The sequence below is a fragment of the Neolamprologus brichardi genome, unplaced genomic scaffold, assembly GCF_056152115.1.
Source record: "Neolamprologus brichardi isolate AB-2024 unplaced genomic scaffold, ASM5615211v1 NODE_ptg000031l+_length_7269946_cov_1, whole genome shotgun sequence".
Taxonomy (NCBI): domain Eukaryota; kingdom Metazoa; phylum Chordata; class Actinopteri; order Cichliformes; family Cichlidae; genus Neolamprologus; species Neolamprologus brichardi.
Window position 1 is genome coordinate 2,121,367 of NW_028270136.1, and position 27,410 is coordinate 2,148,776.

The following is a 27,410-nucleotide window of genomic DNA, read 5'->3' on the forward strand; positions in this document are numbered from 1 at the left end:
GACAAGATTTTGTTTTTCAACAAGAATTAGTAAAAACATCTCCAGTGTGATTAAATTTTCTTGCCAAACACCCGCAGCTTGGCAGTGTATACAGCACTATAATGAGCAGAGCTAATTCTTTTGAAAACCATACATCTTTCCACAGGTCTCAACTTCATCAGACATACCTAGACACAGAGCTGGATGAGGCCAGCACAAACAGCAGCCTAACCGAACCATCAACCGAAGATGATGGATCCATGGGGTCAGGAAAGCCAGAAGCAGGGGAGCTGGAGAGGTACCTTTCATGTCCATTCACTGGAGGTGTGGATCTATTGCATGGCTTTCGTCACATCAAGAAGCTGTCGATCAAAATCAATACAGCTCTTCCTGCATCTGGAGCTTGTGAAGGACTTCTTAGTCATGCATGACTCCTGTTCACTGCTAAACAGTTACAGCTTCACAGAAAGAACCTTGAGCGCAAACTGCTGCTGAAGCTTAACCATCACTTCACTGAGTGATGAAATGGCACATTTTTGCTAAATATGCAGAAATAGATGCACACCCATACAATTTATGGTAAACTGAGCTGCCTTGTATGAACATATGTTGAAGATGCCTCGTACTAATGTTTTCTCTGAGGCTGTTGTGCCATTTGGAGCAAAAATGAAGATAAAGTTTACAGCATATCTTGTCACTGGAAATTGTTTGCGCTGTTTATATATTTATATTATTTACTCTAGGTATTGGTGAAAAAAGCTTTATGTTGTGAAAAACTGAAATCTGGAAATTAGAATTGTTGTGCCTTATTTTGTTGATGTTTTTACATATATTCCTTTTGAAAATACTAAAATTTGTATATTTATTTATTTTTGTTTGTCTGATAGCATTTATTTATAAAATAAATCGGATATTTCAAACAGTTACTCACTACTTGAGTAGTGTTTTCGCCAAGTACTTTTTTACTCTTACTTGAGTAACTTTTTTGACGATTACTTTTCACTTTTACTTGAGTAATAATATTTTAAAGTAATGCTACTCTTACTTGAGCACAATTTTTAGATACTCAACCCACCTCTGCTCCAAACATGCTCCTTCCGGTCGTCATGTATGTAGGTTCCCCCATTTTTGCAAGCTGTTCATTCTTATTTACGTCAGGGTCCCGTCTCTGCGAATACCTTTAAACACAGCTTATCTCACAGGAGTAATATATTTTACTCACCCTTCCATTTTCTACAATCGCCCTCTCATCCATCAGCGCATCAGATGAACAACTACTCAAGCTCTGCGTTCATCGCTTTTCCTCCGGCAATCCAAGAAACACTCCGAATGTCACGGCGGCGCTTCCGAGAGACCATATGCTGACGACCTTCTAGCAGTTTTCTCGCCACCTGACATACGGTCTGTTATGTCGATCCATCCAGTCTTCTTATCTCCACTAAATCCAGTTATGAAGTAACTCTGGATGCCAGCCACTTCAGCAAAATCCAGCGGGGTCACCCACCAGCAGAACCCACAGCTCCTCTCACGGCCCTCAGGCTGGGCGAGTTAGCCACACCTTACCCACGCTTCCAAGCAAATCGCAGCTCCAACAGCTACAGCGTACTTCATAGCTCCACCCACCTGCCAATGCCATGTAGCAGGGACAACTCAGCTCTGTGCTCCTTCCGCCAAACACCATGCAAGCTGGAAATATGTCGCTAGCTCCATGCTCTACTGTTTCTCCATCGCTGTGACGTTTTCTATCCCTCCTTTCTCTAAATGCTCAAGCAAGTTGGCACTGGGATGCCCGATTCTTCCCTATCCGCCATTCGCAAACGCAGCAGCAAGCTCCTACCACCAAACTGCCAGTTTCTCCTAGGTCCCAGTTTCCCAGCCTCTCATCCCTCTTCAGCTAAACTCTGCAGCAAACTTTGGCACTGGGTTGCCAGGTTCCTTTATCTCTCATTCGCAAAAGCAGCAAGCTTTTGTACCATCGGGTTGCCAGTTTTTCAGCATAGACAAAATAAATAAATAAACAGAATTAAAAGGCACAGGGTTGCCAGGTTTTCCTTCATCCCCAATTTGCAACGCAGCATCTAGCTTCCTTACTACCAAACTTAAAAAGCAGCAATAAATCCTTCTAGCCCCGGATACCAAGTTCTCATCTCTCATTTGCAAACGGCCAGTTTCTCTGCATGAAAAAGGGGAAAAAAAGGTACCGGGTTGCCAGGTTTTCCTTTATCCCTCATTTATAAAAGCAGCATCAAGCCTTCTACCAATGCGTTGCCAGTTTCCCTTCCCTCTATCCGTCCTCAGCAACATGCTTTCATGGCACCAGGATGCTAGGTCCTTCCCTTATATCCAATCATAGCAGCAAGCTTTTCTATGAATGAGTCGCCCTTTCCCTTTCCCATATCCCATATCCCATATTGGCAAATGCAGTAGCAATGTTTTTGGCACCAGGATGCCAGGTTTTCTTGCTCTATGTTCGTATGCAAATGCAGTAGCAGCATTGGCACCGGGATACCAGCTTCTCTTCCTCTATCACTCCTATGCAAATACAGTAGCAAGCTTTGGCACCGGGATGCCAGCTTCTCTTCCTCTATCCCTCCTATCCTAATACAAAAGCAAGCTTTGGCACCGGGATGCCAGCTTCACTGCCTCTATCCCTCCTATGCAAATACCGTAGCAAGCTTTGGCACCGAGATGCCAGCTTCTCTTCCTCTATCCTTCCTTTACAAATGCAATAGCAAACTTGGCACCAAGATGCTGGTTCTTCTTTATCCCTCATTCACAAACTCAGCAGCAAGCTTTCAAATATAGAGTTGCCAGTTTCTCTACATTTATCACTGCAAAAGCAGCAGTGAATCCTTCCACTGCTGGGATGCCAGCTTCTCCGCCCTTCTTGCCCTCATATCCTAAGCAGCAGATGTTGCTTTTGGCACCAAAATGCCAGTTTCTCTATTTACATTCCTCATTTGCAAATGCAGAAAAGCTCTTTGCACCGAGATGCATTCCTCTCTCCAGGATGCCACTTTCTCCGTTTCATTCAGTCTTCCAGAAGGTGTAGCAGCAAACCGTTCTGGCACCAAGAAGCCAGTTTCTCTGCCATCTTTCTTGCCTTTGCAAACCACCGGCAAACCTTTGTGGCACTGGGATGCCAGGTTCTGTCCTCTATCGCTCCTTTTCAGACATCCAAACTGCGCCGTGCCCATAATTCTTCACGGCGTTCCTTCACTTCTCATGTGCTTTCACTAGCATCATCTAGCATCCACCCTCAACACAATCATTCGAGACCACTCTCTAAGCCGACTCACTGTTCCAACTACATCTAAACAGCTTATCATCTCCCATGAAGTTCAGTGGACTCGCCATAATTATAGAAGACAACTCCAATCAGTCTTTCAATTCAACAACCCTTCCCAATCTGCTGTCACTTCTGTTAATTTCAGAAATAAGGACAGTAGCTATTGCTACCTTATCTGAAGTAATTAACCAGCTAAACACCCCCTCTCCATCTTTTACTTAAGGACAAGCTCACACAAGCTTTACAAGCCATCAAGCCTTACCAGACCGACGGTTCCCCTCATTCATCTATTATGATTTCTGTTGTTCGCAATTTCCTTTGATCTCTTCTCCTGCCATTCCTTCCTAATTGTCCAAGCTCATCCACTCCACTCCATGGAATCCTCAACTACCTTATTGCGAGCTGTTCAGCTTCACTAGCCTGCCACCAATTATTTTCCTCTTCTTTGGGTGGTGATGTAACTCGGTGTTCCTGCACTTGTCTTTGTCCTGTTCTCCTTCTCTCACCCCAACCGGTTGAAGCAGATAGCCACCCCTCCCTGACCCTGGTTCTGCAGGAGGTTTCTTCCTGTTCAAACAGAGTTTTTCCTTCCCACTGTTGCCAAAGTGCTTGCTCATAGGGGGTCATATGATTGTTGGGTTTTTCCTCTAGACATCATCGTAGGATCTTGAGGCATCTGTCACTGTGGTTTGATGCCGTATAAATAAGTTGAATTGAAAATCGAATTACCCTGAGGTCGTCGCGCTTTGTAATGCACAGTTATTACTGCTTTCAGGGGATGCTTTCTTTGGTGATTTGCCAGGCCCAGGAGCGGTCACCAGTCCCCTTCGAGGCCTTTGCCAAACCGCAGATCAATTTATGTCAAAGCATCCACTTTTACCTACTAAAATGCTGTCAAACCTAAAATGAGGACATGGGCCCAGCTAGTGAATTGGAAATTATGTATCGGAATTTCAGGAGCAGGACCATGCCTCCAAACACGCTCCTTCCGGTTGTCATCTATATAGGTTCCCCCAGTTCTTCAAGCTGTTCATTCTCGTTTACGTGCCCCACCGTCCCTCCCTCCTTGTTTTCAATTCTTTAACTTCTTCATTTCTATTTAGTGCACGGAGATCTGGCCGGACCAGGAGCTGTCGCCAGTCCCCTTCGAGGCCTTCCCCAAACCGCAGATCAATTCATGTCAAAGCATTCAGTTTTACCTACTAAAATGCTGTCAAACCTAAAATGAGGACGTGGACCCAGCTAGTAAAATTAAATATTATGGTCGACAGTATGCAACGCTGCACTGAGGTCTAGCAGGACAAGCACAGAGATGAGTCCACTGTCAGACGCCATAAGAAGATCATTTGTAACCTTCACTAAAGGTGTTTCTGTGCTGTGATGAGCTCTGAAATATGACGGAAACAGTTCTTCTGCAGATAATCTGTTAGCTGTTTTAAAACTACTCGTACAAGAAATTCTGAGATAAAAGGAACGTCAGAGATTGGCCTGTAATTAGCTAAGAAAGCTGGGTCTAGAGATGGCTTTTTAAGTAAAGGTTTAACTACTGCCAGCTTGAAGGCCTTTGGTACACAAGAAGAGAAGAGGGAAAACTGTAGTACAAGGAGTTACAATAATCCAATCTGGAGGTCACAAAAGCGTGAATAAGCTTCTCCAGGTCCTCATGCGGAACATAATGCCTAGCCTTAGAGATAAGGCGCAGTTGGTGGAAGCTAGATCTCACTACAGCAGACACTTGCTTATCGAGTTTGAGTGAGCTATCCAGCAGTACACCCAAGTTACTGACATAGTCACAAGAAAAGCTAGCAAAGGAACCCAGGGCAGCACAGAGTTGGGCACGAGGGATTTTACCGTTGAACACCACAATCTCAGTCTTCCTATCGTTTAAAACGAGGGAATTACTTAGGAACCATTCTTTGACCTCCCACATGCATTCTTGAAAGTAGTGCAGGGACACAGCAAGGTCGTCAGTAAGTTCAAAATAGATCTGTATGTCATCGGCATAACAGTGGAAGGTGATATTGTATTTTTCAAAGATTGTGCCTAGAGGGAGCAAATACAATGAGAAGAGAATAGGGCCTAAAACTGATCCTTGAGGCACACCACAACAGACCGGAGCGGAGGAAGAGGAGAAGGTGCCTAAGTTAACTGATGAGGATCTATCAGCAAGATATGATTTAAACCAGTCCACAGCAGTGCCTCTAATACCCACAGTGTGCTCAAGTCTTAGTAATAAAATGTTATGGTCCACCAGTTTTCCATGTGGGAACAGCGTTTACACTGGAATCTGCCTTTGATGGCTTTTGTTTGGAGAAAATGTGAAATTCAGCAGTCTAACTGCTGAATAGTTTTCCCTTTTTTTAAATGGAACTGAAGGCAAAGGATGGAGGGCGGGAAAAAGAAAAGGCTTCAAGGACAATAACTACACAACACACTAACTATAGCTTCCAAACATGCTAAACATCACTAATGTCTCAAATATGAAAACTCGCTCTCTCTCTTTCTTTTGCTCGTCCACTTTCCGTCGCGGGTGTCACTCCTAAAAACTTCTCCTTCTCCCTAAACAACCAAGTGCCACATGTTGCCATATCATTTTTTTGATTGGCTGACATGGTAAACTCTAACACCAATAGGGAAGGGGTGTTTTTTCTTTTTGTTTTTTCGCTTGCAAAGGGAGAGTGTTTGCTAGCGCTGTCTGTAGAAAACGCCGTTTTACCGTTCTTCCCGCTCTTCCCGCTGTAAACACCACTGTTTTGTTCAGAAAAAAACATTGCGTGTATTTTTTATCATAACTCTGGTTTTACGTAGCCCATCGACACAATTCAAAAACTGGTATGTAGTTTGAAGTCCGCACTTTCGACAAGTTAAAATGGAGTCGCTGCAACTTGTAGCTGTGTCGTCTTAATTCGGTCATGTGATTTTGACATGCCGGCGCGTCCGGCGATCCCAGAGGGTTAAAGTCAGTTACAGCACTTTCAGAAAGACGTCTACTGTGATGTAGATCTAAAGTGTTACTAAAGCGGTGGGTGGGTTCTTTTAGATTTTGAGCGAAGCCTAATAAAATAATAAATGCCATGTTGAGGCTGTCATTTTTAGCCTCTACATGGATGTTAAAATCAGCCACAATACTTTTTTTTATCTGAATTGAGCAATAAATCAGATAAAATGTCTGACATCTGTGTAAGGTCCAGGTGGACGATAGATGATAACAAATAAGACTGGTTTTTGAGTTTTCCAACTAGGGTGGACAAGGCTAAGCATCAAGCTTTCAAATGAATTCAAATACTCTCTGGGTCTTTGGTTGATTGATAAGCTGGTGTGGAAAATTGCTGCCATACCGCCCCTCAGCCTGTGCTTCGAGGATTCTGAAGGAGGCATTGATTCATTTAAGCTAGCGTAATCAATCTGCTTCAACCAGGTTTCTGTAAGCAGTCTAAAGTGATTTGTTGATCAGTTATTCATTCATTTACCAACAAGGACTTGGAAGAGAGAGACCTAATTTTTAATAATCTGCATTTCACTATTCTACTCTGGTGTGAAAGTGGATATTGCATTATTCTTTCTTTGTGATTTTTCATGTTTAAGTGATTTTTTTTTCCGATTTTCAGTTTGTTTTGAGACACAGTCTCTAAGGGGATGGGATTTTAGGGAGACAACAGGAGGAGAGAAGTTGCAGAGCCATGTTTGACTGCAACTCTGCTTCTCTGGATAGTCACATTTTGTGGGGTTTGGCCAAACAAATTGGCCAGATTTCCATGAGATGAGAGAGCTGCTCCATTCGAAGTGGGATGGATGTCATCTCTCCTGACAAAACAGGGTTGGGGTTAAAAATCCTCCAGTACGTTTGCATAAAAAAGATGGTAGTGCTATACTAATATGATAATAAAATAATTTTTCTGTTGTCTATAATGTAGAGGGTAACTTTGCCTCCACAACTAAACAGGAAAATCAGTAGAGTGAAGGGTTAAAGCAGGATTCGCCAGTGCGAATGGTGGCGAAACCCTAAGATCAGTTGTAGTGGCTCAGCGTGAGGAAAAGAATCATAACTCATAATAATTGAATAATAATTAACGTGAGGTCCAGTAGATTTTCTTAATGTGGAGGCGGCTCTTTGTGGATTTGCACAACTGCATTCAACAAGATATGAGCAGATCTTTCACATCTACCTTACAATATAAAGCACCTTGTTGTTGTGATTTGGTGCTGTATAAATACATTGAAAATGAAAATGAAAATTGAACACAATCTCTTTCCTAAACTAACCGTATACTGTATATTGTTTTTATACTAGGCTGTATACAATTGGTGCAAAGGTAGAATTTAGTGAATTGATCTATGCAACATCAGCTTAAATGCAGATTAATTTCCTTTACTTCATGTAACCAAACACTAACCATGAGCACCACCACTCAAGCAGAATTCCACTGTAGACTATTTTGAGAGCAGTGCTTACAAGTGGACTTTTTATGTTTTTATATCTCCACCTACAATAATCCCTGTTCCCTGCTGGAAAATCTCACCTTGCAAAGTCTGTACATTTTGTTACAGCACTCTAATCCAACAGCATATCGATTACAAATGGCAGTGGAACTTTTCAATTAATTTTTCCTACAGAATATAACCCAGAAATATCAGCTTCACTTCAGCTTGTTTAATAGTTTCAATGCATCTTCAGCATCCTTAATCGACCCTAAATTGCGTTTACTCTGTCTCTCTTTTACCCAGTGACACTGCAGCAGCCCAGCATCTGCCTGACATCTACTAATACTGGGCTGGTCTTGGGTCCTGAAGGTGCTGAGGTCATCAGAGGTGACGACTTTGTCTTCACCTGCTCCATTTCCTCCCACTTTCCTGGAGGGGTTTTCTCCCTCATCTTCTCGGACTCCAACATCACAGAGACCAAGCCAGCTGTCAATAACTCAGCCTCCTTTAGTTTTCCTGAAGCTGACTATGAACACCAGGGCAACTACAGCTGTGTGTATGAGGTCGTAGTTGTCTCGAGGAAATTCACCTCAACCTTCACAGCAATGAGTGTCACCATTAAGAAGGCTGGATTGAAGCTGTACTTAAGTAAGACCTATAATTGATTTGAAAATTACTCTGAAAAACAAATATATTCTCTGGGTGTCCGATGAGCTCAGGGCATCCTCAGAAAACCATTATTATTAATGACACCGGTGGCTGTTCGGTGAAGTGCTACCTAACATGCATTTTTATGAGAACTCCCAAAACAGGGATGAGATATACACAAGGCATTCCTCACTATTATATTGCTTGGTGACATGTACTTGATGTTATACAAAACGGTGGGATTGACTGTATTGGTTAGTAACAGTTAAACATAGGGTAATAAAAAGAAAAGTTAACTTGGATATTACGAAGCAGTTAATGCTATATACATGCTGCATATGTCAGTAAAATGGACGTAGCTTAGCTAACCTTTTGCTGATGGTAAAGTTAGCAAAAAATGTGATTAGCTTTCCAACTCATCAGCACCACAAAAATCTGCTTAGTTGTTACTTCATCTGCTAAAATGAATTGAAAATGGCCAGTTAAGTTACCAGACCAATCTTTGTTTGACCGTCTTTCTTCTGGCTAGTACTGACTTATCTGTTCATGGCCTTGGTTTACTTACCTTAATGTGGTCATTTACTATTTTTTTGGTCACTAGCGAAAAAAACCTGTCTCAGTCAATAATTGTGTTTTTTGCTTTTTTTGCTTTGTCATTTGTTTTGTGCTAACAGCCAGTTGTTTGTGTTCTGTGTACTATGATTACTCATTGTTGACCCTGAAACTACAAGAGAGTCACTTAGGCAAGGCAAATGGGAGGAAGTGTTTTAAATCATATCCTGTGGCCTGACCAATCCTTCACATAGAAATCAGTGTAGAGACTGTGAGAGGCAACTGCTGTCAGGGAAGGCAAGAGAAGTTAGGATACACTCCACTCAGACAGTGGCAATATAAAACATTTAATATATGAGAAAAACATTTCTACTGTATGTTAAATAACACAAATTTCATGTTTTTCTCATGTTTTTCTGTTGTAGTGAGTATGATCACGATCGTCTCAGTCTCAGCACCCCTATTGCTGCTTCTGCTGGTCCTGCCTGTGGTCTTTCTGGTCTGCAGGAGAAGGAAACAAGCTGAGAAGTCTGAAGACCTTGTCCATTTTCAAAGTGTGTACGCACAGAGTTACAGTACATTACAATAACAGATGAACTGAGAAAGTATTTCAATTTGCTGACGTATGATATTCTAATGTTTGTGTTGCAGTTATTTCAAACAATTACACCATTGATGGTGAGGAAGAGCCGCATTATATCAGTTTTAAGCAGAACGACACAACGAAGAAGGTGGATCAAGGACAGTGTATGGAGAGAGTTGTGTGTGAAGAGGATCATGATCATGAGTGAAAAAGGAAATGAAAGGGCAGCCAACTTTTAATTTTCAGTTGAACTAGAAGTGGGGGAGCTGAAAGGTCCCTTTAAATAGTTTATAAGTGTGACTGTGTGTTCAAAAACAGAATAAATACCACAGCACGATAATACTTTTAATAATTCAGTCATTATCAGCCCAAATTTGCTTAGAAAAAGATTTCTTAGTTTATAAATAATTATGAAACACTCAGCAAATACTGAGACTTAAAGTCTCAGTATTTGCATTATTAATCATTATTGCAGGTCAAGGTCATAGGCCACTGTTCTATCATAGGACTCAGTGTTTAAATGTAATGATATTTGATTATTCTTTCTAAAGGAAAATGCTAATGAGACATGTGTACCAAATATTGATAGAATTATCAAAAATACAAATTCTAAATTTTAGGCAAAAAGTGAACAACTATAAAAATAAACTTACAAATAATCAAAGTTTTAGTAACTACAGTTTAGGTGTTTGATTTGTCAGAGAGGTCTGTGTGCCTCATGGTCTGATGAATCATCAGTAGGATATAGATTTGTGTTGGTTGCTTCCAGCTGTTTGAATTTAACACCAGATTCAGACAGTCGACATATGTGTACATTTGTGAGCTGTGTACATTTTGGTATGTAACACAGTAACGCTAAATTTATTAATTATTCAGTTATTCCAGTCAAAACACAGAGGATAGTTCCAGCAAATCACACTTTACTTTTATATAACTAAGTGAGGTGAGTGGTCACACACAGTTACATTACTTACACTCGGTAGCTATCCCCAGGTTGAAGAGTCCTGAGCTCCATGTAGCTATTATCTATTTTATACTGTATTCTAATAACAAGTGTGGGTAAGTTGATGCACTTATTGTAGCAAATAATAATCATTTTCATCATCATCATCATCATTGTTGTTGCTAAATTTAAATGTAACCTCATCATTTGTGGTTTTAATCATTGTGTCATTACTGTGCACATGGATGTTGTTCAGCTTTACTCCAAATTTAAATAAAGGCTGCTGCCAAAATATCAAAATCCTTAAATCTCATTACACACATAAAGAATTTCAACTATTTAGGAAATTATTAATAAAGTAATGAAACAATTGTGTTTACATTTCTATTTGGCTGATAGTTTTTTTAAAGACGGGGTGGGGGGTATTATTTTCATGTTGGACTTTTTTTGCTCTAAATAAGTGTAAACTGCATTTAAAGGGTCACTTTACCCAAACCGGCTAGAAAGCAACCCGAACATTCTAACCTTACTAATAATTTTAATTACACATAATTACACATTCGAGTAACACACAACAGGTCGTGTGTGCGTGCATATGTTTGTGTGTGTCTGTGTGTGGGGACGTGTCATGTTTTCATTTCTAAGAAAGGAGAAGTTAGCAGACATTAATATGTACAGTGGGGCAAAAAAGTATTTAGTCAGCCACCGATTGTGCAAGTTCCCCCACTTAAAATGATGACAGAGGTCAGTAATTTGCACCAGAGGTACACTTCAACTGTGAGAGACAGAATGTGAAAAAAAAAATCCATGAATCCACATGGTAGGATTTGTAAAGAATTTATTCGTAAATCAGGGTGGAAAATAAGTATTTGGTCAATAACAAAAATACAACTCAATACTTTGTAATATAACCTTTGTTGGCAATAACAGAGGTCAAACGTTTACTATAGGTCTTTACCAGGTTTGCACACACAGTAGCTGGTATTTTGGCCCATTCCTCCATGCAGATCTTCTCAAGAGCAGTGATGTTTTGGGGCTGTCGCCGAGCAACACGGACTTTCAACTCCCGCCACAGATTTTCTATGGGGTTGAGGTCTGGAGACTGGCTAGGCCACTCCAGGACTTTCAAATGCTTCTTACGGAGCCACTCCTTTGTTGCCCGGGCGGTGTGTTTTGGATCATTGTCATGTTGGAAGACCCAGCCTCGTTTCATCTTCAAAGTTCTCACTGATGGAAGGAGGTTTTGGCTCAAAATCTCACGATACTTGGCCCCATTCATTCTGTCCTTAACACGGATCAGTCGTCCTGTCCCCTTGGCAGAAAAACAGCCCCATAGCATGATGTTTCCACCCCCATGCTTCACAGTAGGTATGGTGTTCTTGGGATGCAACTCAGTATTCTTCTTCCTCCAAACACGACGAGTTGAGTTTATACCAAAAAGTTCTACTTTGGTTTCATCTGACCACATGACATTCTCCCAATCCTCTGCTGTATCATCCATGTGCTCTCTGGCAAACTTCAGACGGGCCTGGACATGCACTGGCTTCAGCAGCGGAACACGTCTGGCACTGCGGGATTTGATTCCCTGCCGTTGTAGTGTGTTACTGATGGTGACCTTTGTTACTTTGGTCCCAGCTCTCTGCAGGTCATTCACCAGGTCCCCCCGTGTGGTTCTGGGATCTTTGCTCACCGTTCTCATGGTCATTTTGACCCCACGGGATGAGATCTTGCGTGGAGCCCCAGATCGAGGGAGATTATCAGTGGTCTTGTATGTCTTCCATTTTCTGATGATTGCTCCCACAGTTGATTTTTTCACACCAAGCTGCTTGCCTATTGTAGATTCACTCTTCCCAGTCTGGTGCAGGTCTACAATTCTTTTCCTGATGTCCTTCGAAAGCTCTTTGGTCTTGGCCATGGCGGAGTTTGGAGTCTGACTGGTTGAGGCTGTGGACAGGTGTCTTTTATACAGATGATGAGGTCAAACAGGTGCCATTCATACAGGTAACGAGTGGGGGACAGAAAAGCTTCTTACAGAAGACGTTACAGGTCTGTGAGAGCCAGGGATTTTCCTTGTTTGAGGTGACCAAATACTTATTTTCCACCCTGATTTACGAATAAATTCTTTACAAATCCTACCATGTGAATTCATGGATTTTTTTTTCACATTCTGTCTCTCACAGTTGAAGTGTACCTCTGGTGCAAATTACTGACCTCTGTCATCATTTTAAGTGGGGGAACTTGCACAATCGGTGGCTGACTAAATACTTTTTTGCCCCACTGTATATCTGGTCATATAGATACGTAGGTTCAAACAGCCGCATGTACTGAGATGAGTATGAATGAATTAAAAAATTTCAGTAAATAGCACTTAAAGTTTTCATTCATGTCACACAAAAACTTAAACACGCTGGGCATGCTCTGTTTGAACCTCTTTGAAGGCTGGAACAGACAAACCTACAGTCCTGCAGGGATGAGGAGGCTTTCTTAGTACATGAATTTATTAATGGATAGTCTCTGGCCCTGATCCCACCATAGAAGCCATTTTAGCCACTATTGGCAGAGACAAATGATCTCTGAATCCCAAATGTGGCTGAGTTTGCTTTTCAGAAGTGTGATCTTTTGCAGTAGATTTGATATAAAAGGTCCTTTTGTCTTGTTCAAGAACACTTGTGGTATTTTAGTACAACAGACTTCAGGTTAGCATGATTAAAGCCTTCTGTTACTGCAAAGGTATAATGGATTGATTTAGCTTGGCCAGCTTGCAGTGGTACATAAACAGCTGTTATAATAAATAATTTAAACTCTGTAAAGTCTCTGTAATGTCTGCAATGTGACATTAGGTACTTGATATAGGGGAAACTATGAGGATCATGGCCAGCGCCACTGTCACATTTGTACACTCGCTATTGACAGCTACAGGTACCAGGTGTTCATCTGAACAACAAACTGGACTGGACTCATAATTCAGACGCCCTCTACAGGAAAAGGCAGAGCAGGCTGTACCTGCTGCGGAGACTCAGGTCGTTTGGAGTAGAGGGCCCACTCCTGAAGACCTTCTATGACTCTGTGGTGGCCTCAGCCATCTTTTACAGTGTGGTCTGCTGGGGCGGCAGCATCTCTGCTGGGGACAGAAAGAGACTGAACAGGCTGTTGGACAACAGCTCCCACCCCATGCAAGAGACTCTGACAGCACTGAGCAGCTCCTTCAGTGGGAGACTGCGGCACCCACGGTGTGGGACGGAGAGATTTCGCAGGTCTTTCCTCCCCACTGCTGTCAGACTCCACAACAAAGACTTTTGCAGCTGATCAAACCCTCACATGTGCAATAAGACTGCTATATGTGCAATTCTATATGCTATATGTGCAATTCTTGTACAATTCTTCTTCTGACGAAGTTGTACTTTTGTATTTTCTTACTCAGTTGTATATAGCATTTGTATTTCCATTTTATTCTATTGTATATAGTATTTTATTTCATTGCATTCCAGTGTTTTCTAATTTCTGCTACATAACTTTGCACTTTTGCTGTAACAAAACAAATTTCCCACCTGTGGGACTAATAAAGGTCATCTTATCTTATCTTATCTAGTGTGCAATAGCTGTTGTTTAAATACAGAGTCCCCCTCCTCTTTTCCTGTGAACAGTCCTATCCTCTCTGAGGAGCTAGCTCAACAGCCACATCCACAATGTTATTATTCTGGCACAGTGTCACGGTCCTGGGTGTTTAACCCAGCATTTGTGTTTGGATTAGGGCTGTCAATGTTAACTCATTGACGCGGATTAATCCGTCATCAGGATTTACACGAGTTAAATTTTAAACGCAATTAACCCATCTGGAGTGCAGAATGACTCAAAATCACTGAAATGTCTCTGTCAAAGCATATCGGGCAGTTTGTTAGTTCTGCGCTCCAGATGGGTTAAATGCGCTAAAAATTTTAATTGCATTAATGTTTACAGCCCTAGTTTGGACTTTTGATTCTAGTTTGTTTGAAATTCTGAGGTCAGGATTTTGTTCCTAGTTTTGGTTTATAGTTGTTATCCCTCTGTTTATATATGTATTCTGTGTGTGCCCTGCACAGCCTGGTCCTGCTCCTTCTCTGCCACAGATCTCTGCACCTCCTAGTCCTGTTCCACCAGCACCAGGTTTCTGCACCGCCTTGTCCTGTTCTGTTCAAGGGTCCCCATTTCCACTGGTGTCGGCCTCCAGTCCTGTCGGAGTCTTCGTCTGAACTCCTCCGTCTAGACTGCTGGCCACACAGTCAGCCCCCTGAACTGCTAGTTTTTTGTTTTGGACTCTTATGCTACTGTTTTTCGTCATGTTCCGAGTCGTTCACATTTGTAGCTCATTCATGTTGATAACCGGGTTTTGGTGAAGATAAAACTTGCGATGGCCTGCTTAGCTTCTAGCTTTACTTGTGACCTCCTCTTTCTCTCAGTAAGGGGATGATTAAACCTTCTCTCGTGCAGGTGCCAGATCTCTGTAGGATTGTAGTTATTATTGTCCAATTTGTAGTGAATGTTATGTGGAACTATAAGCTGCTCGGGTGTACTGTGTGCATGCAACTGCTAATGCACGCACAAAAATCTTCATAAATATAAAACAGCTGCCAAAGTTTATAGAGCACTCTGCTATGCTTGGGCCCCAACTATTCTGCAGAGTACACCCAGCTCCCTCCATAACAAGGAAAGGTGGAGGTTTGCAGAGTTAATATTAAAATACGAATATTTTTAACATACAATTGGCAAATTAGCCAATGCAAAACTTTATCTGTCTATTAAAAAAAGAAGATAATCTTCTCACAAACTGGTGTTTGATTTTGAAACAGGAAAAAAGAATCTCTCTGCTTCTGGTTGTATTTTAGCCTTCTTAAGGAAGAAATTCTCAATATTTTGAGATCTTTTTTATTCTTTTATCTCTACTGGTTGGCCCTGAAGTAATAAAGCAAAAACTTATGTCACAAACAACAACTTTCCTGATGTATAACCTTGACTAGAAGTCAGGGGTGTCAAATTCTGGCCCTCATGGACCCCTATCCTGCACGTTTTAGATGTTACCTATACCTGTCATGGTGCTGGGTCGTTTTATGATTATTTTCCTCTGTTCTAGTTATTCTGATTTTGGTTTCCTGTGTCCTCCCCCCTTGTGTCCGGTTCGTGTTCTAGATTTCCTGTTTTATTCTGAAGGTCTCTGTCTGTTGTCATTGTGTTCAGCTTGTGTCCTCCAGTCATCATGTGTATTCGGATCAGCTGTTCTTCCCTCCTGTGTGTGATTACCCGATTACCTTGTGTGTGTGTGTGTGTGTGTGTGTGTGTGTGTGTGTGTATATAGTGGGTGTCGGTCTGTGTTCGTTGTCGGCTCGTCTGCGTTCTATGGTGTTTCATTCCTGTCTCTGCGTCTCTCTGCCCCGCACCCCTTTGGTATGCTCTCAGGTTTGTTTAGTTCTCCCAGTTTAGATTTCTTCAGTTATTTGTCATGCCTCACTGCTTGCTTGCCACTATCCCACCTTGTAAATAAACGTCACACTCTTCATCAGTCAGTTGCCTGCATTTTGGGTCCTTTTCATTCCACTACACGACTGCTGCCCCAGCCGTGACAGTACGAGCCGACCAAACATGCATCCCAGCAGCATCCGCACCTCCCGAGGAGCTTCGGGAGGAACTAATTGACTCTGTTTCAAGGTTGGTTAACCTGTGGCTCGAACGTGAGGGAGAGGAATTTCACCGCGCTGTAGAAGCCAGGCTACAGCAGTTACTTTCGGCTTACCCCTGGCTACTGGACTCTCTTCACCCGCTCGCACAGGACTTCACTCTGAAAGAACTGCACCTTCACCCTCCAGCCGCTACTGCTTCCCGACCTAGCCTGGCGGTGAATGTTTTGCACTGCCCACCGGGGAATCTGCGGCCCGGCCCACCGGATGTGGAATTATCCGGCCGGTCGGAGCTATCTCCGAGAAGGAAGCGGCGTTCACGCTGCCGACGCCCATCGCCACAGCCAGGCCCCGAGAGTTCTGAGTTGCCGGCTGTGGTGAGTGGAAAAGACACTCTTTCTGTTTCGCCAGACCTTGTGACTGTTTATACCGGGGCTGTGTTTTTTGAGTCAGCTGCCCAGCCAGTAGCTCAGTTAGCTGCCCAGCCAGTAGCTCAGTTAGCTGCCCAGCCAGTTGCTCAGTTAGCTGCCCAGCCAGTTGCTCAGTTAGCTGCCCAGCCAGTAGCTCAGTTAGCTGCCTAGCCGTCACCTCCACCCCATTCAGCCTCACTACCCATAGCTCAGTTACAGTCACAGCCAGACTTACTACAAACTATGTTACAGTCCATAGCCCAGTCAATAGCTCAGTTAGTAGAGGAATCATCAGCCTTATTGTCAGCTCAGTCTCTAACTTCACCACCATTATTTTCCCAACCTTTACTTCAGTCGCCCTCAGCTCGGCCACCTATTCAGCCATCATCTTCACCTACTCCTCCTGTACAACAAGCTAAGTCAATCCAACCCAAAAAGAACTGTTTTTCATCTGTTTGTCCTAAGCAGAGAGACAAACCGCACAATATTATAACCAGTCCTCAAAAGCTGGCAATTTCAGAGACTGTGATGCACTCCAGGGCCTCCCCAGAGGCTGAGTTTCAGCCCTCAGCCCACTCTGGACCCCTGGAGGCTAAGAACCCAGCTGAGGACTGCACCCGGCTGTCGCTGCCTGAGCAGGGTCAATGCTCCGCGCAGCTGCAGTCAGCCATGTGTGTGCCAGGGGCCCCTGTGCCCGCTGGTTCTGTGACAATTTCTGCTGGGGGTTCTGGAAAGCCCAGCCAGCCCATCCTCGTCTCTGCTGGAGGGTCCGAGGGACCGCTCCGGCCTCCTGTCTCTGCTGGAGGTTCCCAGGGACCGCTCCGGCCTCCTGTCTCTGCTGGAGGGTCCGAGGGACTGCTCCAGCCTCCTGCCTTGTCAGCTGGGGGTCTTAGAGGACCCAGCCTGCACATCCTCATGCTTGCTGACGGTCCTGGGGAGACCGTTCAGCCACCACCTGCTTCACCACCTGCAGCTCCGACGCCGCCGCCTGCAGCCGCAGCTTCACCCACGCCGTCGCCTGGTCCAGCTCCGGCTTCGTCCTCGTCTTGTCCTGCCTCCGAATCAGCTTCGTCTTCATCTGGTCCTGCCTCCGAGTCAGCTTCGTCCTCGTCTGGTCCTGCCTCCGAATCAGCTTCGTCTTCGTCTGGTCCTGCCTCCGAGTCAGCTTCGTCCTCGTCTGGTCCTGCCTCCGAGTCAGCTTCGTCCTCGTCTGGTCCTGCCTCCGAGTCAGCTTCGTCCTCGTCTGGTCCTGCCTCCGAGTCAGCTTCGTCCTCGTCTGGTCCTGCCTCCGAGTCAGCTTCGTCCTCGTCTGGTCCAGCCTCCGAGTCAGCTTCGCTTTCACCTGGTCCAGCTTCAGCCACGTCTGGTCCAGCCTCCGCTTCCGCTTCAGCCTCTGCCTTGCCTGGTGCTGCGGGGGCCACGCAGCCTTTGGGTCCCAAACTGCCGCTTCGACATCGACGGTCATCTGCCAGGCCACTTGTTGGGCGTCATCGCCTCTATGGATGACCTCCCGAATGCCGCCGCTACCTTCCGTGCGGCCGGCCTCCGATCTTGTGTCACCGCTGACGTTGCCGTCCGCACGGTCGGCCGCCTGAACTGTTTCCACATCGACGCCACTGCCTTCCACATGGTCGGCCCCCGAGATGAACTGTTCTAGACTCCTGAGTTGTCAGCCTCCGGGCCGGCCTCCTGAACTATGTTTTGGGACCCTGTTCAGGGACTCCAGTGTGTGTGTGTTGTGTTTTGGACAGTTCATTTGGATCACTGGAGCTTGTTTTTTGTTTGGTTTTGGAAACTCATCTCAGGCTGTTACTAGTAGATACTAATATTCTGTTTTAAGCTTGGTTTCAAGCTTTTTTCACATTGTGGCAAAGCTGTCTTTGAAGGTTTTCAGTCATCCAGGTCATCGTAGTCTAAGGAGCTTGGAAAGAAAAGCGTCTGGACTTCTTTAAGTTGCTTGAAGATGTTTCACCTCTCATCCGAGAAGCTTCTTCAGTTCTAAGGGTCAAGTGGTGGAGGGTCCCAGGTTTAAATCCAGTGGGAGTTTTCCCCCCAAAGAGGGACAAAATGATCCTCTACCTAATCACATGAGCCAAGGTGTGAAAATGGGTGTGGATCACAATCAGCCAGGGTTTCGGGTGAGCTCATTGTGAAACCTGGCCCCACCTTATCATGTGATTTCCTGAGGTCAGATGGCCCAGGATGTGAGTGGGCATTAAGGGATCTCAAAACTGGATTATAGATGACAGACAGTTGGTGTCGTAAGCCACCGCCTTTGTTCAAAGATGGTCGCTCACAGTGGACGTAAATGGCTTCTTTTACTCCTCTTTTAAACATCTGTCTTCTCTGTCCAAAATGTGAACATTGGCATCCTCAAAAGAGTGACCTTTGTCCTTTAGATGCAGATGGACTGCTGAGTCTTGTCCTGTGGAGGTGGCTCTTCTATGTTGTGCCATGCGCTTGTGAAGTGGCTGTTTGGTCTCTCCAATGCAAAGGTCTGGGCATTCCTCGCTGCATTGTACAGCATACACCACGTTGTTAAGTTTGTGTTTAGGAGTTTTGTCTTTCGGGGGAACCAGCTTTTGTCTGAGTATGCTATGGTTCAGATTGTGGCAAATCGGAACCATAGCTATTATCAGTTCCTGCCCATATGGAAAAGAAATAGTAAAAATGATAGGTTGGTAGCTTTAACCTATTCGCTGGAACGTTGAAGACAATATAATTACACAGCAAAGCAAGACACGAAGTAGGCAAAGATCTTCATGTTTCTCGTGCACGGGAGAGAACCGGACAAACGCCGTTCCTTCGCTTGACCCCAGTTGCTCTTGTCCGCTACCCCGTAACACTGCTCTTTTATTGAGGTTACATGAATATGCATAGGTTCATTAACATACGCCGCCTATATACAAACAAAGAGTACCTTGCCTGTGTGTGTGTGTGTGTGTGTGTGTGTGTGTGTGGTCAGAGTATGACCCCATAAATGACTTCCCTAAACCTACTGGTCTGGAAAGTCCAGCAGTCTATCTAAACAATTGGCACTTAGACTAAAACAGATATAGCCACGTTTATCCTACCATAAAACGATAAAACAAGGTACGACCTCTTCCCATGCTCCCAGGATATAGGTGTGGATTCCAGAACACTCTGGAATCCACACCAAGCCTTTGCAGCCTGCTAAAGATCACACATCCTATCACTACACAATTAATTAAACACCTCTACCAATCTAAAACTAATTATAAAACTCTAAGCATATATAAGTAGATATTTCTAAGCATAAATGACAATCAACATTACAAAACCTAACAAAAAACTTATATGATTTACTCATGAAAGTGGCCACTTTCTCATTACTTTCATATATTGTTGTAGTAAGTATCCAAAACATACACATTTCATTTATATAATTTTTCAAGGGATCTTATATCTGTTTTCACTCTTGTATGCTTTTCATACAAGTTTCACACAAGACAGATACAAACTTTATAAGATTTATATATATCTTTTCCATATGGGTGTTTGCAGCACACAACTAAATACAGAAACTAATCCCACATTAGTTTTATCTATCTATCTATCTATCTATCTATCTATCTATCTATTGTCACGGATTCAAATATTGGGGATGGATACAAGAGGAAAACCAAAATAACAACACTGGTCCGGCCGGGTTGAGTCAAACGATGATTTAATGAATACACGTGTGGGAGATGGACACCATACAGCAGACAGCATCAGATCTCAAAATGGTGGAGCATTGATCAAACTCTTATAGCCTCTAGTGGCCCCCACCTAATCATAAAAGCCTAAACATTCACATTCTTTCTCTCACACGGCGCCTAAGCTATGACCTTGGCTCCCTGTTTATCTGCTCCTGCTGAGATGGGGCAGAAAACCTCTCCAGTATGTTCTGTTCTCTTCTAATCAGACAAATAAGGCGATGACTTTCTGCGAACAGTATTTCTTATAACTCAGCAGTATAATGCATCATAAAACAATATCATTCATTCACAATAAATCAGCAGTCTAATGTAATGCAAATCAGTTTAACAAATGTAATAGTTATCACCTTCTTCTAATTCAGGAGAATAATGCAAACTAAAACTACATAATAATTCACAATCTTTAATTAGGGGTCTAACATGGCATAAAATAATATTATAATCCAACACTATCTATCTATCTATCTATCTATCTATCTATCTATCTATCTATCTCAGTGGCTCCTGGGGAATAGTCAAAAATAAAAGTATAATTATTTTGGTAATTAAATCAATTTTACGTCAGGACATACAAAACTGAAGTCAGTAGTACAAAACAAAAAAATAAACTGTCAAAAGCAAGGTGTGTGCAGGACAAAATACCTAAGAGGCTAATTATATTACAACTAATTATAGTTTACTGATGTTTTTGCAGAATTTTAAAAGTTAAGGTGCATACTCCGTGTATGAGTTCACTGCAAGCCAAGCTCATCTCTTAATCCTGTGTAGGACATAATGTCTGATCTATTAATGGTGTCATCAACATTATATCATTTACTGAAACTGGGCCGAGTCACACTGATGTTTTCCTTCTGCAATGCTACATCCCCTTTAGCTCAGGCTAACAACTAGAGGCCACATCATGCAAAAAATCTTCTGCTCTCATTACTCAAGTAGGCTGTCTTCTTTGTTGGAGTCCCAAACAAGAGTTTGTTTTACTTTTCACAGAAACGTTTGAGTACTTTTATGTAAAATGTAAAATTATAATCTGTTGTTGTTGACTGAAATAAAATAAATTCAATTCAATTCAATTCAGTTCAAGAGCCAGTGTCCTGTTGATCAGTGTGTCATTTCAAGATGTTGTTGTGCCATTGGTGTGCCTATTGAAAATGAGCTTTGAATAGCTATATTTGTGTGACACAATGCCTATTTGGAACCACAAAGTAACAATAATGATCATGTCCCAAAAAGTATATTCTGTTCATCTTGATGTGGCATTTTCAGTGTGGGAACATTTTTAGCACTTGGATAAGACTCCAGTTTTGATTTTATGTGTTTGCTAGCTTAAATTTACTTTTGACTTTGAAATGAACTTTTTTTTTTAACTCTAAACTTTCAATTCAATTTTATTTATATAGCGCCAAATCACTACAAAAGTTGCCTCAAGGTGCTTCATAGGAGAAAAACCCAACAATCATATGACCCCCTATGAGCAAGCACTTTGGCGACAGTGGGAAGGAAAAACTCCCTTTTAAGTTACATTTTCTTATTCATTTCTCAGTTATTATCTGATCATTAATTGATTGTGTTTTTTAAGCAAGACTAATGTATGGCGAGCCAGGTCTTAGCTGTCACAACAGGGTAAATGTGTGCCCTTTCAAAGCCGTTGAAGTCAGTGGATGCACTGAGAGAATAAGCCCCCATGTTATCAATAAGAAGCCAGTCCCCCACGTGCAACTCAGGAATCCAGCAGCTTTCGGTGACTTTGTCAGAGCTGTCGCAGGTTGGACCCCAGATAACAGAGTAGTATCTCGGTTCACTGTTGTCAACAGCCTGTAAGGAAAGCAAATGAAATATAAAATCCTAATCGCACTCTCACAATCTAACCATGTGAATTCCATACATACAATACCAGGTTTAGTTGTAATCAGCTATAAGTAAAAAGTCTAGGTTCATCTTTTTTTCCAAGCAATGAGATTTAAATTTAACAATTCAAGATGTAGTAAGACCTTAGTCCCATTGAGTAACAAAAAAAAAATGCGTGATATCTGACTGATTCACAAGTTGTTGTTCAGTATATCCAAGGGAATTCATTTGCAGAGCTGATGATGCACCAAAAAATTCCCTGTGATTGTGTTGGATGTTGCAGTCAGTCGAGGATTACAATGATGATGCAAACTTGTCTGCAAAAACACACTCAACAGTGAGTAGTAGTGAAATGTTGTAAAGATGTAAATACAAACAGTTTGCCTTTCACAACTTGTTGGTTACAGTGATACGGTGCAATACTTACTTTGAATGCAAACAGTCTTCCATTTTTAGTTTGCATCACATTGTTCACAGTTTAACATCAACTGTATGGTTTGCAGAAAAATTTGTGTCTTCTGTATAAACGATGGGCCGCTATGGCAACTGCTACTGACCTGTCCCTGGGACAGCAACCTCCCACAACCACTTCCCAACCCATCAGGGAATACTTTTTCCATTGCAGTTGGTGGCTAAAAGTGGGACACTAAGCATCTCTAGGCCTAGGCATGACTAGAGCTTAAGTAATCAATTTCCCAGCAAACTCCAGTAGCTATTTGAAACCTGTTGAGGTACACTCAATCTTTCCTAGTGATCGTGGTTGCCAGGCAGCCACCAACCAGTTTTTAAGGCCTTTGTGACTTAAGATTAAAAAAGAAGCTTATGGAGGTCTCATTCTGAGTTCTATTAGTAAGTTGTGCTGTTCATTAATATTGATCAACAGCACATCTTAAATGTCAGTAACATAAACATATATTAATTGCCTAACTGTAACCATGACTTCAATGTACATGGTATGCTATAACCACAATCTTACCAACTTTACCACAAGAAACTGGATATAAACACACACTCAAAAGTATGGTGATTTTATATTATTTACCCTAAGAGGCCATGGTTCAACCTTGGTGTGGACAGGATCATTGGTAAGGCAGCTCAATGATCCGTGTAATCCATCATTAATGTAGTATATCATCATCTTCTCAGAGCTGTAGTCCTTCCGATCTGATAAACATTTACCTTTATATTTGAAATTAAGTTCAATTTAAATACAAAGGCACATCATTATGGAGTATTTAACTTGCTTTAAACTGCATATCTGTACATTTACCACTGCGTTCATCTGTGTCTTCAACTCTTTTGGCAATGACATTTACTGCCAGTGTAAAGGCTGAGTCGACATAGAATCGGCCTGGTTCTGCGATGATCTCCAACCCATTGGCAGGTGGGAATAATTCATCCAGTGCTTTATTAATGACTTCTGAAAACTAAGAATGCAAAACACATTAGGTTAATGGATATTGCTGAGCTATTAATATTTCTGACATTTTCTTGACACTTTAAGATGTTCTGTAGCAATCAGTACCTCTGACCTCAAAGACAGTACCTCTGCCTTTGAGGTCTCTACCTGTGCTTCTATGAAGTACAAGAGATTGGTGATTCTAAATTGTGGTAGATAAACATTCAGAATGAAAAATACTAAGGATAGAGTTTGTGTGATATTCTAGACAACAAAAAAAAAACAAATGCATATACAAAATATGCCGTCTTTATGCTGCTGATGAATTACTTTACCTTGGGAACTCACCTCTCTTCTCAAGACAGTAACACGTATAGGTAGTTCCAATCTATATCACACTACTCTATAAGCTGTAGTAATCAGTAGTTTTACATTAAAATGATTGATTTTAGGCCGAACCAACAAGGTCCCCTTCGCAAACAAGAGAAAAGATGAAGGAAAGCGCTAACGTGACCAGCATCTGAACAGAATGATGTCTGTCACCAGGGCAGTCAGGGCTCTAACACATAACTAAATGTACATATGCTTATTTATTCCAGATATTATCACAATTAAAAGGAACAACTCATTGTAAGTTAAAATTCTGCCAACCAATGTTATGTTTGAATGTCCTAAACACGTTCTCTCTGTACTGTACAGTGTTTTTATTAATAATACCTCCTCAAATTTCACTTCAATGAAGTCTTCTGTCCCAGAAAAGCCTCCACCAATATCCAAGAGGCGCATCTGGAAGCCCGCTGAATTCTGCAAAGATATAATCTGTTTAAACTTGAGACTTTGCCATGTAGGGTTTAGCTGAGAAGACTTCTGCTTTGTATATATTAATACCATTGTTTCAATAGTTTCCTGATTAGTTTGTGGGCTCAGTCACTCATTTCAGGTCATACTGAATACAACATTAAGTCCATTTTATAAACTTGGGTCATTTTAAGTTACAGAAATGAGGAGTGTGTGCAGTGTCACAGTTACATTCTCGCCTTGCATCATCACATTGGTCTTTACTTTAGCATTAATATGAGCACTTGATCACAATAAGATAAAACTTTCAGTAATATTTCATAATTTAAATCAGATCCTTATAGCAATACTGAATGAGTCATTAATAAAGACATTAAAAAATACCTTGAAAGTGGTAAATTTAACAACTGATCATCACAACCAATCCATATTAGTGGCAGTTATTCAAAATTAAATGTACAGTACAGCATTCTTATAAAGGTTTGTTTGTGCAACAATAACTTACTGCTATATCAAAAGCATATCGAGCATCTGTGATAGCCTGCTTGAAGGCCAAACTTCCAGTGCACCCACTGCCTACGTGGAAGCTGACCCCTATCACCTCCAAGTTCAGCCGTCTGGCACATTCCAGCAGTTTACTAACTAAGGACAGTCTGACTCCAAACTTTGCATTGAGTCTTAGGAGAGATTTGGAGTCGTCCACTGCAATTCGCATTACTAGCCTACAAAATGCATCCAGACATTAATAGTCAATACTCTCAAAAGACATTGCATAAAATGCTGAAACATATTAGCAGTTGCTTACTTACTTGGCTTGAGGATGGGTAAGAGAGATTTTTAAGAGTTCCTCCTCATTATCAAAAGTCATTAAGTTCACTCTGTGAGTGCGGGCATATCTGATGTGGGACCATGGTTTGGTAGGATGGGCATAAATGATCTTATCAGGGGTAACTCCAAGGGACAGGGCCAGCTCAATCTCACCCTGCGTCAGACAGAGATGTGTTTCACATGAACAAACTCACAAGAACATAAACAGAATCCCCAAATCATCTTTGAAACACCGGTACCTTGCTGGCACAGTCAAAACCTGTGTCCAGAGCGATGAGCATCTTGATAACTGCTGGTGTGTTGTTGCACTTTACTGCATAGAAAGGTTTGACCCGAGGCAACCTAGTGATCCACCTGTTGTGCTTTTCTAATATATCATCAAGATTTAACACATGGAATGGCTCATCTTTGCCCTGAAAAAAGAAACATTTTATTTCAAAGATGTCGAAAATCTCTGGTGTATTCACCACACTAGGGATGTGGTGTGCTGCTAGTCGACAAGATGAATTATGTCATTGTTAACATTTTAATTAATTCAGTAAATTATTGTGTACGCAATGTTATGCAGCCATCTGCCACCAGATGGCTCATCGTTGTCGAGAAATGCCATAAATCTGTTAATCTAGGCCTGATCTTTTTGTTAACACGATCAGAATGCGATATAAGCGGCAGAAATGGTAGATGACAAGAATGTGATTAATGGTTTCAAATGCCTTTGTTTAATGAGTTTTTGACACAAAACAGATCAAAAGTTTAACATTTTAGACCCTTTTAGACTCGTTAATTAGTCCAATTTTTTACTTTAGTCAAAATTAGAAATTAATCACCAGGAACATCCCTAGCGATAACCCTTGCCTTGCATGTGTTAATTGTTTAGGCACAAACAACCTTGATGTTTGAAGGCTTTCAGTGACTTAAAATGATGCCCCTGAAGTATGGTAACAAAGTATTTGTACATCGTTAATTCTCATATCTTATCATAATCATCATTGCCTCGGTATGAGGAATAATAATCTCTGAAATATAAGGTTTCACAGAGGTCAGGGACATTGCTAAAACTATCAGAATGGGCTTAGTGGTAAAAGAAGTGAAAAAACTTGATGCACAAATATTCTTGCATGATGCCTCTGATACTCACCTGTGAACCAAGCTCTTTCACCTTTGTGTCTATCACATCAGTGATGCTCCTTCCACTGTCCAAGATTTCAATGTCATCATTTTCAGGGGAAAAAACACGCACCATTGATTCATTTATGGTAGCTGCAGGTGTCAAGAGCAAAGGCACGTATAAAGAAAAAGTGTTACACAATGTGAGATGTCGGAAAGTATGAGAAAGAGAGAAGGGAAAAGATGATGCATTTGAGAAATAAGTATAAACGGAGCTATTCAGGAAGGTTCCGTTTTTTCCTCTAGTTTCCTGCGAATGAGAAAACAGTGACTTTGGAAGACGGAATTTTGTCATTCACAGTCAAAAAATTCAGGGAGAAGTGGATTAACCACTGTGCAAGCACTGTGGACTTGTAATTTGGGGTATTTTCTATACTCATTTTTGCAGTGTTGGAGGACTTTGGAATAAATCATTGCTGCCCGATTCGGACTTCAGGGAGAGGACTTCGGGAGAGGACTGCATGACTGGCCAACGTGTACTTTCTTTTCCCTCTGTCATTCATCTCAGGACCGGTATCAGAAGTCAGTATTAACATACAGTTAAAAACATAAAACTCATGTCATTATTTTTTTATTTGATTGCGTCTTTACTGGTCATAACATAGTCATATGTACTGTCTAGTCTTCTGCTGTGTTTAGTCAACCTTGTCTTCATGTTTGTTTATATCTTGTCTCCGTGTTTGGTGCCCCCTTTCTATCCCCCTTGCACACCAATATTTGGGAATTTTGTCCCTGGGCTGATGTACTTGGAGAAAATTCTCCTGAGTTTCTCCAATAAACCTGCTACATAATGGATGACAGTATTTTCTGTTCTCCGACCTCCTTTCCTACCTTTAGGTGAAACATCTTAAAGAAACTCCAGTCACCTTCTTTCCAAGCTCTTCAGACTACCATGATCTGGATGACAGAGAATCTACACAGACAAACAGCAATGTTCATTTTCACACATCAGATCATAAAGTTTTTGGCTTACCTTCCTTTGTAGTGTCCATTTTCTCCAGTGTGAAGATCTTGCAGAGAACTTCCAGAAGTTCAAAGTAAAACAACAGAGAATGGCTTGATCGGCTGATTTTGTTAGTGGCATTTCCCCACCTTCCCCACTTTGTTACGTAAATTTGACTTTTCATTAACTTTCATACAAATAATGTTGAACTTTAACTCATTTTAACTTGGATTC

General features: G+C 41.9%; 2 protein-coding genes across 2 annotated transcripts in view; one reads left to right on the forward strand and one right to left on the reverse strand.

Annotated features, from left to right (window-relative positions):
- The window catches only part of LOC118453598 (uncharacterized), a 29,443-nt gene extending 18,727 nt beyond the window's left edge, over positions 1–10,716 (forward strand). The window contains exons 30-32 of the mRNA XM_087837369.1: positions 7,994–8,338; positions 9,316–9,444; positions 9,542–10,716. Of these exons, the coding sequence (XP_087693495.1) occupies positions 7,994–8,338; positions 9,316–9,444; positions 9,542–9,681 (614 nt within the window). The 3' untranslated portion in view covers positions 9,682–10,716. The remainder of the gene's footprint in view (positions 1–7,993; positions 8,339–9,315; positions 9,445–9,541) is intronic.
- Positions 10,717–21,167: 10,451 nt separating this feature from the next.
- On the reverse strand, positions 21,168–25,288 carry LOC148094682 (ornithine decarboxylase-like). Its single transcript, XM_087837401.1, has 7 exons — positions 25,261–25,288; positions 25,048–25,189; positions 24,744–24,960; positions 24,158–24,244; positions 23,312–23,468; positions 23,084–23,205; positions 21,168–22,008 (listed from the first exon to the last, which is right to left on the reverse strand). The coding sequence occupies exons 1-7, from the start codon at positions 25,286–25,288 to the stop codon at positions 21,778–21,780; spliced, it is 984 nt and encodes a 327-aa protein (XP_087693527.1). The 3' UTR covers positions 21,168–21,777.
- Positions 25,289–27,410: the final 2,122 nt, after the last annotated feature.